Source organism: Onychostruthus taczanowskii, unplaced genomic scaffold (genome assembly GCF_017590055.1).
Source record: "Onychostruthus taczanowskii isolate IOZ18803 unplaced genomic scaffold, ASM1759005v1 scaffold45, whole genome shotgun sequence".
In the NCBI taxonomy this organism is placed as follows: domain Eukaryota; kingdom Metazoa; phylum Chordata; class Aves; order Passeriformes; family Passeridae; genus Onychostruthus; species Onychostruthus taczanowskii.
The window spans coordinates 7333644-7350350 of NW_024502014.1; the positions used below are offsets into that span (position 1 = coordinate 7333644).

The window sequence follows — 16707 nt, forward strand, 5'->3', positions numbered from 1 at the left end:
TCCTTGTGTTAACTTCCTTATTACAGCGCTTAACACTTTTCAGTCAGCCAATACACCTTCCCACTTTAAAGAGGCATTTGGAATTTATTGAAGGACTGGATTCACCAGCAAGGAGAGCCACCAGTCTCATCCTGCTGCATCCCTTCTATCACAGGGAAGGCTGAGAACAGGGAGCCAAATAAGTCCCACACAATGATTGCCTTGTGGCAGTGGAAGAGAGGGTGCAGAAAAAATCCAGAGACACGGGCTGTCAGATCAGGGCCAGCACCAGGCACACCAAAACAGCACATTATCCAGGACAGCAAAGTACTAGGGAGGCAAAGAATCCATGATCCAGCTGCCTTCTCTGCTGTGCTGGAGCTCTGGAAAACTGCCATTGAGAGAGAGGCCAGGGCCAGGGTGGAGCAGCAGGTTTGGCAGGGAAGGAGGTGGCTCTTTCCAGCAGCTCAGACACCACTTGCACCCCTCCTGTCTCAGCAACAGCTGAGGCAGCCAGGTGGCTTTCCAGGGCTGCCAGCCCCCCTCTGCTACCGGTGCCCACTGGGGCTGCCACCAGTGACAGACCACACAGTCTGCCTCTACCATGACTCGTTTAGCTGTGCCTGCCTGGCACATCGTGGGATGAGGGAGAGATGCTCAACTGGTGCCAGAATATACCTCCTGCTCCAGACTCCCACATCAAACTGCCCATAATAAACTCACTTGAAATACCTGCAGGTCTGCACAGCTGCAATCTCAGCTTTAAGTCTGCAGCTTCTGCTACTAAAAGCATCCTTATCTTTGATTAGCCCTAACTGGTTAACAAAAGTTACACCTAATACACCTTTGATACATCTGATACCCTTCATATCCCTCTAAGTCCACTCTCTTTACACAGTGGTCACATCCACAGCCAGCCCATGCCTTGAAAACATCTCTGGTCCCACCCTCCCAGAGATAGCAGTGCTCCCTGTTTCCTACACACATCCATGTGTCCAGGTCCACACTGTTCTAGGAACCTCAGTCCCTTTTACAGCTTGTATTAGCATCTTACCCAACATCCCTGAGTTCAGCTGTTCTTATACAAATTCATGGCATTTGCTGCTAAATGCCAGTATTTTACATAAGCAAGTAAAATTTCTGTACAGTCAAATTCCTGGAGGCTGGATTATGTGTGAGTCAAAATGCATATTTCTAGTGTTGCTGTATGTGCACCACTTGCTGTCTTCACTGTTGTCATCTTTCCCTTTTCCCTGCAGACTGCTACTTTGGTCTCCATGAGCTCCAGGGAAGTGTTTGCCTGCAAAGCACATTCAGGTGGGTGGTGACTCAAGCCATGTGACTTCAAGGTGGTGTGTGAATATACTTGGGAGGGGTACTCCTGACAAAAGATCTGACTCTCATATACCTCTGACTATCAGAGATGAATACCTTCTTCAAAAATTCTCTACAAACACTCATACAGGGGTAGTTAAGGTCCACACATGCTTGAGGCATTCTCTGTCACAGAATAGTTTGACTGCTACCAGAAAAAAAATAATACTAAATTTGAATGCATCCTTCAAACATATCCCTAGTTTTTTAATACACCTAAATTACTGGAAAAGTCAGGACTATTTGATTGACATATCAGTAAATGGTTTCAATACTTTCTTAGAGTATCAATATTGAAATCAGAAGTACTGACTTCAGAAATTCATTCTGTTCTTGAATTCTTCATTGAAGAAAGTAAAAAAACAGTATATATTGTTTATAACCCCCACACTAGATGAGTGCCCCCTCTGTCTCTCCTAGAAAACATGAAAAGTCTCTCTTTCATCCATTGCTATCTTTGCTTCTGGTAAAGGATCTTGTTTGTTAGGGTCTGTTTGATAACCTGGAAACAAGTTAATTTTTCAGGACACCTTTCACTCCTCTGATGAACAAAAGAAGGAGTACCTGGCAAAGAGAAGCACACAGGTTTGCCAGGGGTACTGAACACATAGATAAGTCTTTGGGTAACCCAGATGAGTGTACATGGCCATGCAGGGAGCTCCTTCTCTGCCAAGGATCTTTGTAAAACTCAACAATAACATCCATGTACTCTCGTATTCACTGGGTAGGTGAAAGGGGAAAACAGTCTTCTCCATGCACACGTGTGCTTCTCTTTGCCTAATGATCCTTTGGACATTTAATGCTTTTGAAACTATTCCTGACTGGTGAGCAGCTCCTGTGAAAACTTTATCCACTTTTTCAATAAAATACCAGAAGCAATTTCCAAAGCATTGCATGTTACGTCAGCTTTGCAAAGGTCATGAGAGAGGCCCCAGTATGAGTCACATGGACAAGGGGTGACCACTTGAAGAGGAACTTTGATGTAGAGGAGATTGTTACAGGTTCATCTCCTCAAGTGCCAAGGCATAAAATAATCTATAAAAGAGAAACAAATAAAAATTTAACAATTTTTAGAGTTTGGGGTTAAGTAGGTTTACAGCTGTAATATTAGTTGTCCACTTAGAAGACATACTTCCATCACAGTTGCAAGGATCTAGCCTTTGGGGCTCTAGTCTTGGGACAGAGAAAGGCAGAGGAAAAGAAGTAGCCTCTTCTTTCTTTTCAAACTATCTCCAACAGCAGCTGTTTTTATTCTGTTGTTCCACACACCCAGGGAAAAAGAAACAGGCTTAGTGAATCTCTGTACCTCAGAGTAGTTTACAAACCAAACTTAACACCACCACCAACAAACACGTCCTTCATACACTTCCATTAACTCTGGAAACAGTGCCAGAGCAACCACCATAGTTCCAAACAGTCCAAAAGGCAGAACTGAAGTCAGGATCCAAATTTAGAGCTGCACTCTGTGGTCAGGTTATGAAAGAAGAAAGCAGACTTTCTCCTCTGTAGAGCCAAGGAGCTCATGCCCAGTGCATGATTTCAGGGAGTGACCTTCTCTTTATAAAGATAAATCATAGTGCCTGCAAAAAATATTGGAAAGCAGAGGATTCACAGATGGTGGCCCAACTGCCACTGGTGTCCCAGGGTCTGCTAGAGTGACCCCGGGGACAAGCATGGGAAATGTTTGTGGAACACATGAGTTCACAGAGATTGCAGAAGACCCATAAAAAATTGAAACACCTACTTTGGAAGCTATCTTGTGCCTTGGATATACTGTAACATAACAAATCAATTATACATGTGACTTCTTAAAACAGCATCTAACTTATCCACAGCACAGTTTTATGCCCTTCTCTCAGCCTGCTGTCAATTTTATATTCACATTTTCTATACAGCATCTCTTTCTATTACTCATGACAGCCCTATCAGTCACAAAATCATATTATATATTCAGGAAGACTTTGACAGCTGAAAGAATTCAGCAAAGGACCAGAGAATGCTTAAGTAATCCGCTCACATTTTACCCAGTCCTACAAAGGTTGAAGGATCAACTGATGTTTTGCTGTTGTGATGTGCCCCCTAAAAATTCTTGGGAGTCCTGGCATAGTCCACATACTGACAGAGCAGAGGATTTTTGTGCTGAAGTCAGTGTGTCAATGAGGAGGTACATCGGCACTTGAGGGGAACTCTGGGAAAGCAAATCAAGCCTCTGCACTATATAATCTTGTCTCTTCTACCTTCATACTCTACAGTTATGGATTTTTCTTCACTGCACAGCAGGAGTGACTGCTGTTGATAAGGCACCCACCCCTGTAAAAGGCATTAATTCTTCTATTACATAGAGATGTATACAGATAATAGACAGATATACTGAGCTTTCTCTTCAGCTTTTACCTTCTATTCAGTAACATTTTCACCCTCATAAAAAAAGAACATGGGCACTATCTGTTATACACTCTAAATCAACCAGTAATACCAAACCAAAATACAACATTCTTCCAGTAACATCTGTCATATATCATGGAATGACAACCATGAGCAAATCAAAGCAATGTTCAGGACATGAGAATAAGGCTTGTAAGGTGATGTCAGAATGATCTCCTGATAAAAGGTCCTGTATAGTCCTTGTTATCCTAATCAGATGATGGACTATGGCCTCTGAACTAACCAGAACCTTGTCCTCTCTTCTCCTGATACGTTCTGTTTTGTCTGTCTCCAGCTGTAATTCAGATAAAGCTGATGGAGTTGTGGAGGCTACCTGTCTTCTGCTGCTCTGCTGCTGATCCACCGTCTCAGTTGCTATAGAGACAAGCTCTGGAAGCCATGGAGGAGCATGGGAGAGAAGCCACCCACAGGCTCTCCACTGGTGGGCTCTGGCAGGGCCATTCTCAGCATGTACTGAGAGAGTCAGGTTCGGTCTCTGAAGGTGAGGAAGAGTCAGCAGGTGCTAACCCAGTGACGCACGAGGGGGACTTGCACACACAGTACATTGCTATTCAAAGAAATTCCAGGTACTACCGATCCATGAGGCTGCCAAACAGAGGGAAAAGAAAGACTTCGAGAGAGGCAATGCACATGCAGCATGCTACAGGTGAGTACTGATCCAAACAGCATTATGCTTCTTTTTCCAGTGAAATTATAGGAACTAGAGGAGTCAATAGAGCAGAAGGACAGGAAGATAGAAAGCAGCTCAGCTGTCAGCACACAACAGAAGACCCCTGCCCTACAGCACAGCAGGCAGAGGAGTGCCATCCTTCATTTTTCAGGCTTGGAAATGTAAAATGGTTGGATGTATAAAGACATTTCATGACAGAGAATCTTAACATATGTGGGACTCTGCACTGCCATCCCTCTGCTCTGTGAGAGAAAAATAACTTAGAGAAAGACATGAAGCTGTCAATGAAGCGGGGACTTCTTTAGCATACAGAAATTACATATTCAAAAGTACAGAAAATAGTCCGCAAAACCAGAGGAAATTGCAATGGCTCCTTCTGAGGGACAAACACTCACTTTCTGTGAAAGTGCAGTTACTGCTACTTTGCACTGAAGAGAGCTGTAAGAAACACCTAGGCTCCCTTTAAACAAGGAAGCTGAAATAACAGGAGCACCATCCAGAATATACATGCATTCAGCCATGGCTTCAGTAAAAAAGGAATGAGTTGGCTTTCCCTGAGTATGAATAGTAGAGAGCATTACTGCAAGGCCACCTGGAACCAGCCATCTTTGAGGTGCCAGAGCTGGAACCTTGTCTGAACAGCTGTCTGTGAAAGAAGTAAAAGATAGGAGAAATGAAGAGAGTGCCAGGAAATGAGCTACTGCAACACACTGAGAAGCACTGGAAACAGGGCTGCATGAAGGACATTGAAGTGGTTTTAACCTAAGTCTGAAATGAGAGAGACCTGGAACTGGGAACCTAGAAAATGCCCTTTGCTTCCATCTCCCAGTTGCTTCAAGAAACTGAATTTTAAAACTACTTCGCAGCAGTTACCTTATCCTATTTTCAGGTTATAATCTAACAGAATCAATGCTCTGGACTATGAACTTTGGATAGCTATATGCATCAAGATGATACACCACTGCTTATGTTCCACTGCTGTGCAAACCACTGAAAGCTATTGCTTTGCTATACAGCAGTAAAGCCACCTCCTCAGCTCCCAAAAGTAGATCAAGTTCCTTAAGAAAAAAAAAGAACAGACATCCTCCACCCCCCAAATAAAAGGGGTGTGGGAAATGTCCCCAAGAAAATAGGTGTGTCCTGCCTGCCTCACCAAGGGAGCCATGCTATTTCAGTATAAAGACCCATTCAACCCTGTGGCATGGACAGAAGGAAAATTCCCTCCTTTCTCCAAGTTTCCAAGCAGACAGCAGCAAAGAGCCCCTGTTTAATATTCTGCTACTGTTGCAATGAAGTTTGTGGATAAACTGAGTGTTGCCTGTGCCAGAGCAGAGCTGCTCTCCACCCTGCGGGTGCAGACAGGACCGGAGCAGAGCCACCCTCTCCCCGTCTCCCAGAACACTGCTGCAGAGCTAGCACACAACAGATCTGCCCTCCCTCCCATTCCTGGGTGTCAGTGTCCCCACAGCTGCCGAGGAGGTCCTCACCCCTGCGATCTGCAGCTGGCAGCGCAGAAGGACGCACCTTCTTCATAGACCTGCAGCATCATGGCATCAGGACGTTGGCAGACAAGGACATCCCTTATGTCTTGGCCAGTGTCATTGAGGAAGGGCAAGCTAAGAGAAGGGCTTTTCTCTTAGCAACGCATTAGAGCTTCCACAATGCTGACCTGTGCTTCTCTGCCACTCCCCTCCCTGTATTACCACTGTTGAAACAGGACTGGTTCCAAACACAGCTTTTCCTTCCATGCCTGCAATTGTTCAGTAAGCCACACTGGGGAACGTGTCTCTTCTCCAGTCTGTACAGCAAGACCTGGGCTAGGAGCAATAGTTCTTTCTCCAAGGTAACTGTAGCAAGTCCTCCTCAGAGCTACAGGCTTTAAATTCAGCTAGGATTGTGTAAGCAGCATTTCTGCTCTCTCTCTTTACTTCCCTGAATCCATTCCCTCTCCCAGAAACTGGACAGCAGGTGCTTCTAAACCAGCCTCATTTGAACTTCTGACAGCATTTGCTGACATGCATGAAAGCAAGGGATGGGTGAGATATTTTATATGGCCTTCCAACCCGTTTGAACAGCAGCTATCCAAGAATGTGACTCAAGCTCAAATGTTAACCTGTTCTCATTTTGCTTAGGGAACAACTGGAGGGGAGGGGAGGAGAAGGCAAGAAGACAGGAAGAGACAGAAAAGATAGAGTAGGATACGAAATAAGAAAAATAAAGACTCAATAAATGAGATCACAGAAAAAAAAAGCATTTAAAATTATTGAAATCCAGCTGAGGGAAGGCTTCCATATGCACCCTTTGCACCAGCCCAGCTTTGGCTTATAGCCTTGGAGCTGTAAAACATAATAGATTCTTTTCTTTAACCAGAAAAAGAATTGTTAGGTTGTTTTGGGTTTTTAGCAATCTTCTTTGACAGAAGGATAAAGTGTTTAAACTATTCAAAGTGAATAACGCAAACTACTGTTTCTTGGCAAACGCAGTGAATAACGCAAACTACTTGGCTCTATTTTAGGAAGTCTTAAAACTCTGAATGTCATCTCTTCCCTCTGAAAATTTATTAAAAAGGTACATCAGAACCCTGCTTCATTCAAAGCACTGACCTGACTGTGCTGTCACCAGTGTGAAAAACAAACAGAATTATGACTTAGACCAAAATATTTCTAATAAAAAACAGCAAGGCCATTTATCAACAAGCCTCAAACAATGGGAGATTTCATTTGAAAATTGAGATGCATCCTCTTCTGCCAACTATTGCAGTAGTAAGCCTTGGACTTAATGCAACTTTGACTCCCTGTGAAAGGATCAGTGGTTCATCTGAGGGAAATTGGAGAAGCAATTAAAAGTAAAGCTCCTCTCTCACCAAATCTAACCTGGATTTATCTAATAAACGGAACGTCTTCAGAATGCAGATGCAGTAAAGCAGAGCAGTAATGAAGCCTTGATTTGGCAAACCAAATATTGGCATGTACAGGCACACACAGCTGAACATTTTCTGCCTAAATAATTGCACTGAAAATCACTCATGTTGGGACTCAGCCTGCAGTGGTGAGAGTGCTACTCCCATACACACAAGAACTGATACCCTAAATCCAACTTCACCTTGTCTCAGCTGCATTTGCATTATACAAGTGGATGACACTTCGATCTTGTTTGAAAAGCAAAGCTAAAATGTAACCACCTTTGTGTCTTGTGGTTTTCCTGTTGCCTTAGGTGTCAGCAAACCACTACATACAGCAAAGGTAAATTAGGAAAATTACTGTTTTAACACCCTCTTGGCTTTCTCTTATATCACAGGTTCGCTCAAAAACTATGAGCCCATCAAAGAGCCTCTGAATGTTTTATCATGTAAGGGATCACCATCTCCAGCAAACTCTGATCCAACAACATTAGATGAATTATTGATCCAAAGGTAAGGATGTTCCCATGCAAAGTATTCCCCATGCCTTCCCTGAAAACTAGTCAGTGGTGTCAGAGAAAGAATGCTTCTTTTGGGAAAGACAGCTGGACTAAGCTGTAGCTCTGATCCATGCCTTCTCACCTTGACTTGTGGTGCTGCTTTCAGTCTTAATGACTTACAGAGCAGAGTATTAGCATGGTGGTAAAAGGGTCTTATCAGTGTGGGTTTGGGGAAGACAGTGAAGGGAAAAGGGGGAACAAGAAGACAGTGGGGAAAATAGAAAAATGGGGAATGTGATGCAGGATCACCCAGCAATGTTAGCAAACTGGGCAGACTGCCTTAAACAGTTTCTTAAGAATAAGGAGAGCCTGTGGGCATTTTGTTATGGAACATCCCAGCATCAGGGTAATCCCATTCTTGGCCTTCACAGAGAGCTCTTCTGAAGCCTGTTACACAATCCTGCATGGAAAACAGGATTTTATAGCTGAAGAAGTAGCTACAAAGATTTTTTTTCTAAAATATCCAGATATTTTGTTAGCTTTTTACTTTAAAGAACTGATAAGCAACAGAGGCTTTCAATGAGGTAGTCCTTTTTGACTTAAATCTCTCAACAACAAGGTCCAGCAGAAGACCCTGGTCTTAGAGCATGCATCCCATAAATCTGCCCTCACTCCTGCTCTCTTGCCATTGCAGCCAGGCAGAGAAAGGAGCAGTTACCTATCCCTGCATTTTAAAATATAACTGAGGTTTTCTTCCAGACTCGCTCCAACTACTCACCTCCTGTGTGTGCAGCTGTGAGATAGTCCCTCCTTCTACTGTAGATCAAGCTGGAAGCAGTAAGCACTAGTCCTCTGAGGGTGCATGCATCCTGCTGCACCGTCTGGTCCAAATTACTGACACCAGCTGTGTGGGAGTAATACAGAGTGCTTTCCCAGGCACCTTTCCTTGTGGAGAGGACTCCAACAGAACAATTTTAGCCAAATGTCAAGTTGGATTTAAATAAATTAATTGCCTTGGCCAAAATTGATTGCCCCTTGGCCGTAAACTGAGCATATGAAACTAGACAGACACAGTCTGCTGCAATGTCAAATCTATCTGTCTTCCTTTCCTTGGGGCATAATCATCACTGTCAGTCTGACATCCTGACACTGACACTTAGGCAGCTCTGAAGTGTGCAATTTCTGATTCTCCCTGGAGCTGGAAACAATGAGCCTGTGCTAGGAGTTAGTTGTATCAAAGATGCTGCTGTGCACAGAGCCTGGCAGGTCAGTACAGGTTCTAAGACATGTGTCTGCTAAAAGCAGGCAGTCCTGCTGAGTGGCATTTCTTGAAATTGAGCACAGAGATTTAACAGAGAATGAGACCCAAGTTCCAGCTCAAATTCAACCCATGTCCTCCTTCCTTCTCCAAAAGATCAGCTGTAATTTATAGGAGAATCATTAGAAATCAGCAATGAGAAGGCATGCAACAGCCTAAAAAAATGCCATTATTTGTAGTAATCAATAGTATCTCACTTCTATTTGGAAAAAATGGCCATTATGCAGATAATACATTTAAAATATTATTGCTGGTCTCAAGAAATACATTTAATTTCTCCCAAAAGAATAAATCTGGTGCCTGCCAGCTGACCATTCGTCTGAAAGCAGAAGCTAGCAGTTCTGCAGAAGATTCATTACAGGCACCTCTGACCAAGACTGGGAAGATCTATGACATTCTCAGGAGTGGATCACCACAGTCCTGAGGGCAAGTGGGACAGCAGTCCTGCATCTCTCCTCATTCAGAAGCATCCTCCAGCAACCATATAAATATTAGGGCTGGGCAGTCACAATCCCCTCTTCTTGCATTAAGATAATCAGCAGGTCTGACACAAATGGGTTCTTCACAGGCAAGGATGTCATTTCACATATAGCCATGCTACATAATTCAGGGCAGGAAGTAAACACAGCTGGGGAACATAGTAAAGAGCTCAGGAAAAGCAATTGTCATCTGCATTGTACTCAGATGGGATTTTGATTTGAATCTACATGCCTTTCAAAGATTCAGTAGAGTAATTCACTGATCTCACAATATTGATGCCTGAACACAAGATATCCTCAAGCTGGTGTTCCAAACTCTGGATGGCTACGGGCCATCCATAAGATACTTCCTAAGAGAGTTTTTATGCCTAACTATGCTCAAATGATATTTTTTTCCCCATGACCGTTCTCTTACATGATCTCCAGCTCCCCCTAAGCATTCTAGAGTTCTCCACAACATTCCATGGCTTCCTCTCAGTCTTGCCCATTGTACAAAGGTCCAAACCCCTACAGTGACAAGCCACTTCCCAACAACTCGGCTGACTTGCCCTGACCATATCAGTGCTGAGCTTCTAGCACAACTTCTGCTTCCCAGAGTAACCAGAGCCACAGTCCTGGAAGGCGATGAACTCATAAAAAGCTGCTCTTCCACACTGAGATCAGTCCTTCCAGCTCCGGTGTGGCAGAAGTTGTGCAGAGATCATAGAAAGCTGCTGCAGAAGGTACATTAGAAGAGAAATGCAGTTCTGCAAAGCTCATGGAGGCCATTGGTCTACCAGTGCAGAGCAAACGATTTCTTTATGCTTCTTATGAAACCTCCAATTCAGATAATCAAGGACCATCTAAAAACCCTCAGATCACATTTGATCTGAGCTCAAAGAATGGAAGTACTCCAACAATGAATACAAATAGTCACCTCCGGCAGCAGGAGGCAATCTAGCTTGCTAGAATTCCTGCAAACACATGTATTAGGGAGAAGCAGTACACATGTGAAATAGCACAGCACTCTGAAGGGCGCTCATGTGAGTTTGGGTTAGCATCCCTCAGCCCAGCACTCTCGGTCCTGGGCAGCAGAGGGCACTGCTTTTATAGCCTGATTTAATCAGAAGAGCAGGAAAAGCCTCTGGAGAGTCCAGGACCTGGATTGCAAAAGGACTTACACCATATTTGAGCAAGTTTCCTTCTATTTATGAAATACATTTCTTAAAGTTACCTCCTCTTTATGCTGCCAGTGGTGCTTCAATTTGCAAGTGGTGAACTCATGAATAGGTGGTGCAAACACCTGTTGACCAAATCTTTAAATTTTGTTGCTCTGCAACATATTTTTGTTCTTTCAGAGATAGATAAATAGGGTTTTTTTTCTATCCCTCTTTTTGTGCAATCTGCATCCTAAAAAGTCTAAGAGCAACCATATTTGCAGGGAGAAGTATTTTAAAAACCAATACATTTTCAGTAAAAATAGCAACTGTAGGTATTAAAATGTCATTACTGTGAAAATCTCATATTTCACAGGATCACACAGAATAGCAAGCAATAACATACACAATTCTAATAAAGCATCCTTCCAGCATATAACCAATGTAGATCCCAATCCCAGCCTGCCCACCTATTCCACCCATTCTCTGCTTGCCAGGTTTTTCAGCCCACTCATATTTTCATTACTGTGCAAGGTCTAGGCTTTGCCCTCCAGGTCTCCCAATCTGATCTGCTTCATCTGGACATGCCCTGACCCCCAAATTCTCCATCAATCTCTTGGTTTTTTCACTCCTTTTCTATAAGGAATCAGCTCAGGTGCTAAAATCTAAGTCTAAAATTTGTGGGAATTGTGGACAATGGAAAAGAGCCTATAATTCTATGGGTTTACATGAGTGTGGAGAAGATTAAACCCTTGCAACCCCAAAATGTCATTTTGCATATCAACAGAAAGCAAAGTTTCTTGAATGAGAGAACAACAGGGATCCAATAATATTTTCCTAAGTCTAATAAATAGTTAATTTTTTTTAATATATAAAAAACCTCTTGTCTCTGGCAGATGGTCAGTAAGTAAAAGAATAACCCTGATGATTATGAGCATGTAAATGTTAGAAGCACATAAAGATCTCATAGATGGAATTTCTGAACATTTTTAGTTATTGGAAAGGCTGCCAACAGATATAACTAAGGTGTTCTGATGAAAGCTTAAGGAGCTTTGGAAGAAAATATATGTTCCTAGGCTTTAGGATCTAAAAATACTAGAGATGAGAATTTCTGCCTGTCTACCATTAAAAAGTCAAAAGTCAGGAATAGAAAGTGCCCAGACATACTGATTACCAAAATCACTGTTAAAATATACACACAGAGGGAACCTGAATGAAACTGAGGTATGAAAAGTCCTTGACTAGGTATAACATTCAAATCTATTAGTAACTTCACACTTCTCAATAATTTGGTTAGCTCAGATTTAAAAAGTGCTTCTTACCTCATCTTGTGGCCTTTCGTGGTGTGAAACTCCCACTGACTAGAAGAGTTTGGGGAAATTTTCATGAATAAGATCTGCTGGGCTGCCTCTTCTCTTTTTAGTTTCTAGAAGAGGAGATATAATTTCTAAAAATTGCTATAAGCCAACATTTAGAAAATGCATTTAAATTGCATTCGAAAACAAGCTCTTTGCATGGCTTTATTCTGAGGATTGTTTTTGATTTGAAATACACATAATAAATCTTAATTCAAATGATAACTCATTTTTCAAAATTACTAGTGTCTGAAAATACAAACCAAGATTGGGAATTCATCCCTCAAGCGTAACTTAAATGAGATAATTGCGATAAACTAATTATAAATTCTCATCAATCATCACATTTTTAACAGAACACGGACCAGGTCAGCCAGTATTTCAAATCTTTTCTAGCAGCAGTACAGTGAAGCTGGAAACAGACTGCAACAACACAAACCCTTCTTTGCAGAATATATGCAAGCTCAAACCCCCTTCCCTTTGCACACAGGGAGCTGAACCATGCTCATGCTCCATGTCAATAGAGCATGGCCACCAAGGATCATTTCCAGTGCCTTTATCTTGCAGGTCCTAAGAGTTCCAGAGACAAAACTGGGATTTGGTCTGTTGGGGCATTGCATGGCTTCTGTCACTAACAATAGCAGAGGTCACACAGCACCACTTCTACAGTGCTGTGGGAGAATTATTATGGGGCTTTAATGTATATTGTTCTAGTTGTCAGAGTCTTTCTTTCCCCCTACAACTAGACAAGGAATTTTAGGATTAATTAAAAGGATTGTGGTGAGAAAACTGGTTTGTTTTCATGAGTTTGTACTGATTTTGGTAACGAGGAAAACTCTTTAGGCTCTGGATCAAATTGCTTGATGTTACAGTGAGAGAAAAAAGTACACCTCCTCTAAACTCCTACCTCACGTTTAAGATTAGGTGGAGTAGGAACCTCTCCAGGCCTGAGCCTGCCATTTCACAGCAGTGAAAAATTATCCAAGGTAGCACTGCCATGGTCTTGACATCCATCTGCACGTCTGCCACTTCTGCTCTGTTGGCACTCACTTTGAGCTCACTCTGGAGTGAGACAGTACACACATAGATCTAGTTCTACTGAAAAAAGAGAATCATTTTCCAAGAGTTTAGCTGCCCAGACTTGCTTACTGTGAATGGGATAAGTTTGAGTAAGTGATGGCATGAAAGCAGAGGTAGATATCTGCCTCAGGGAGTTTAGTGAAAAAAAAAAAAAAAAAAAAAAAAAAAAAAAAAAAAAAAAAAAAGTAGAATTGAGCAGCTCTATCAGCTTAAACTGCATACAAAATCCTAACAATTGTGGAAATAGGGAGGCATCTTATAGCTATTCTACTTCATAGAAATAGATCAGTATTGACTGACTTAAAGTAGTATCTGGTGAATAGGACATTTAGCATGTTCAAGAACCTTTCTGAGTGACCAGAGAAAGCAGAGCAGCTCCAGGAAGAGACTCACCTGCCCTGGAACAGGCAGTAACATGTGGGTGCAAGGGAATAATCCATCTCTGACTCTGACCTGGATCTCCCATCCCCAGCATGAAGATCCCAGTCGCCAGACCACTCTGACAGAATCATTTGTTTGCCTGCCTTTAGTTTTTGTGTCAGACTTTAAAAGCTTTCTGTTTGATCCCCAAACAGAAAAGCAAGACTTATAAAATTCCAGCAAATTTTGTAGGACAAAAATATCTCCTTCTTGCTAAATATAATTTTTTTGTTCCAGTCCCATGAGTACTGGGAACACTCTGTCACCTCAGTTGGGAGAAAAAGTATTTCTCAGTATTTCTTGTTTTGTTTATGGATATTCTCTGTTACAAGAATAAAACTGGGAAGGAAGGAAGAAGAACATATTTGAAAGATCAAATTACAATTAAAAAAGAAACAGTCCTAAAGGAAGGAAAAGTAGAGTACTGCCCATTACTATGCAGTGTAACAGCTCTCTGAGACAGAAACACAAGCTTGGCCTGCCATGGCCACAGAGGACATTTCACTTCTAGAGGTGTTTCACCTCTTCAGAGCTTCCACTGGGTTTATTATCATTATTGCTTTGTGTGATATTTTCAAGTTTTCATCTCAGACCAAAAGTAAAATTATGTTGGAAAAAGTGAAAGAAAAGGGAAGACAGGCAGGATCAAATTACCAGTTACGACATCATAAGAAGATCCTTTCTATTTCTGAATGTTTTTCATAGCATGACCCAGACATTTTTCTAAGAAGAAATTTCAATTTCAAACAGATTTAACTCTTGAGAGTGAAGCAATGTGAGGGGTTAAATCACACTTCTGAAAGATTTGGGTTTTTCTTTTTTTTAGTTAATACATCCAAAAGTTATATTTAAATATATGTTCATTCTAGTAGTGTCAGTTAAGAGCTTATACACTGATTTCACTTTGCAAACTAGAGAGAACTCCTCACTGCTCTTGGTCCTTCCCTTGAGAAAACAGTAAACAGCATAGCAGATTTTCCAGATTTCAGGGTAATGAAGAAGCTCCCTTTTTCTAAGAAATAAGCTTTTTAAAAGCCTATCCACTCTCTAAAACCCTTGACAATATTCTTGCCCTGACAGCAAGCCACCAAAAATGAGCTTCTGATAGTTGCTGCTGCTTTATCCCTTCCACAAGGTTTTGGGCACCCCCACACTCACCTGGCTGCCCCAGCCCCCTAATGGCCAGTGTTTAATGGCTGATAACACGTACTGACCATCTATCCAGTGACAATCTCAGCCACAGCTCTCAGGCTCTCTTCCTCCTCTCTAAGTAGAACACAGGCTCCAGCTCTCACCCTCACCCTGGTATTTCCTTTCAGTTGCCTGGTTCTTCTGACCTCCTGGTCTGGGACTTCACAAAGACCACATTTGCAGCCCTCTCTGAGCCCTCAATGACATTTCCAGCTGTTTTCCTTTCCCATTCTGCTTCTTAATGACTAACAACTGAGCTCTCCTGTGTGCCAGATCTAGATCTAGTTCACATAAGCTGAAGGAGTTTCTCTGGACGTATCATCATGCGCTGATTAAAAGCGATCCTGACATATCATTTAGCAAAACCAATACAAAAATGATAAAAAGGAAGCCATTTTACACATACAGACCAACACATGTTGTTGCATAAATTGCTCTATCACATACAGAAAAAAAATCATGGTAATTTATGCAACAGGGAGAGAGCAAGCACAAGGAATAGCGGAGCATTTTTCCTCCGTTAACTCCTCAGTTGCAACATGGTGCAGACGACTTTTTTTTTACTGAGGGTTAACTAACGTGGGGTGAAGAGCTGCACCCAACCTGTCCACAACCACTTGAACTGATGCAAGGATGTAACCGTACTCTGGAGCTCAAGAGAATTTATCCCTGAGGCAGAAAAACAATTACCTGAACGAAGACAGATATAGATTACTGAGTACTGAGATACTTACTTCCTAAACGAGGGAATATATCCTTATGGAAGTAGCGACGCTAAGGAAAGGGAGATGAGGGAAATGACCGAGCGGGTGCGGAGCCCTGCCGGAGAAGGAGAGGCGAATAGCAGCCAATCCTGTGGGGTAATCAAGAGTGCGCTTCCCGGCAGGAGGGATTAGGCTGAGTTTCCCAGTTACATTCCTCCATATCAGGGTTTCACTCCTGGAGAAGAAATGCACCATATGCACCAGATCTGGAAGCAGTTCAGGAGAACCACCCTCTGCCACCCCCTTTCCTCCCTCAAAGCCGGCGCCATCCACACATAAGCAGAGAGGTGCAGGGGATGGGGGGCAGCGCTGCGCCCCGGGGCTGAGGGACGGGAGGTCAGTGCCGGGGCAGGACCCCCTCCCGGTGTGGGGTGGCCGTGCATGGAAGAGAGGGGCTGTGGCATGAGGTGGGACGGGGTGTGTGGGTGCTCGCTGGGGGAGGGTGCCTTGCTGGGGAGGGAGGGAGCGAACGGAGGAAAGGGCTTCCCTTCATCGAGGGAAGAAGCCCCTCTGCAGGAGCTGAGGGGGAATGGAGGTAGGAGGGCCTGTGAAGGTGGGGGGCCGCTGGGGCAGGGATTGCTGCCTTTTGGCGGGGCCCTTGGGGAGGAGGGAATCAGCCTCCCGGCGGAGGAGGGACCTGCGCTGGAGGGGAACCCGGGGGCTGAGGAGGTCTCTGCGGGCAGGAGTACCGGGACCGGGGCTCTGAGAGGGGAGCCTGGGGAGGAGGGGAACGACACGACACCTGAGGGGTCTGCGGGGGCTCGGAAAATATTTTGGTGGCGTTGAGAGGGTCTGCAGCGGGGGCTCTGAGAAGCTCTGGGGGAACTCAGGGGTCAGGCGGGAGCTCTGAGATCTCCGAGGAATAGGGGCTGGGAACTGCCGGGCTTCGAGGGGTCTCAGGAGGGATTTGGGGAAGGCTGAGAGAGCTCCGCCGACATTTGGCAGAACTCCGTGGAGCCCCGGAGGAAATCTGGGAACGAGGAGAGAGGCTGCAAGGGGCTAGGGGGGCTCTGAAGGGCTGGTGGAAGCCCGCGGGAAGGTCTGGGGGGATCTTGAGGGGGTCTCTGTGGGGAAAATCTGTGGGGAGGCTTTGAGGA

General features: G+C 43.6%; 2 protein-coding genes across 2 annotated transcripts in view; one reads left to right on the top strand and one right to left on the bottom strand.

Annotated features, from left to right (window-relative positions):
* Positions 1–16707, bottom strand: part of NEU2 (neuraminidase 2) — a 36783-nt gene that overhangs the window by 19717 nt on the left and 359 nt on the right. The window contains exons 2-3 of the mRNA XM_041414371.1: positions 15581–15785; positions 12123–12226 (exon numbers count right to left, since the gene is read on the bottom strand). The gene's annotated coding sequence lies outside the window, so the exon portion shown is untranslated. The remainder of the gene's footprint in view (positions 1–12122; positions 12227–15580; positions 15786–16707) is intronic.
* Positions 1273–16707, top strand: part of NGEF (neuronal guanine nucleotide exchange factor) — a 39906-nt gene continuing 24471 nt past the window's right edge. Inside the window, exons 1-3 of the mRNA XM_041414369.1 lie at positions 1273–1296; positions 4073–4444; positions 7766–7880. Coding sequence (XP_041270303.1) covers positions 4177–4444; positions 7766–7880 — 383 coding nt within the window. The 5' untranslated portion in view covers positions 1273–1296; positions 4073–4176. The remainder of the gene's footprint in view (positions 1297–4072; positions 4445–7765; positions 7881–16707) is intronic.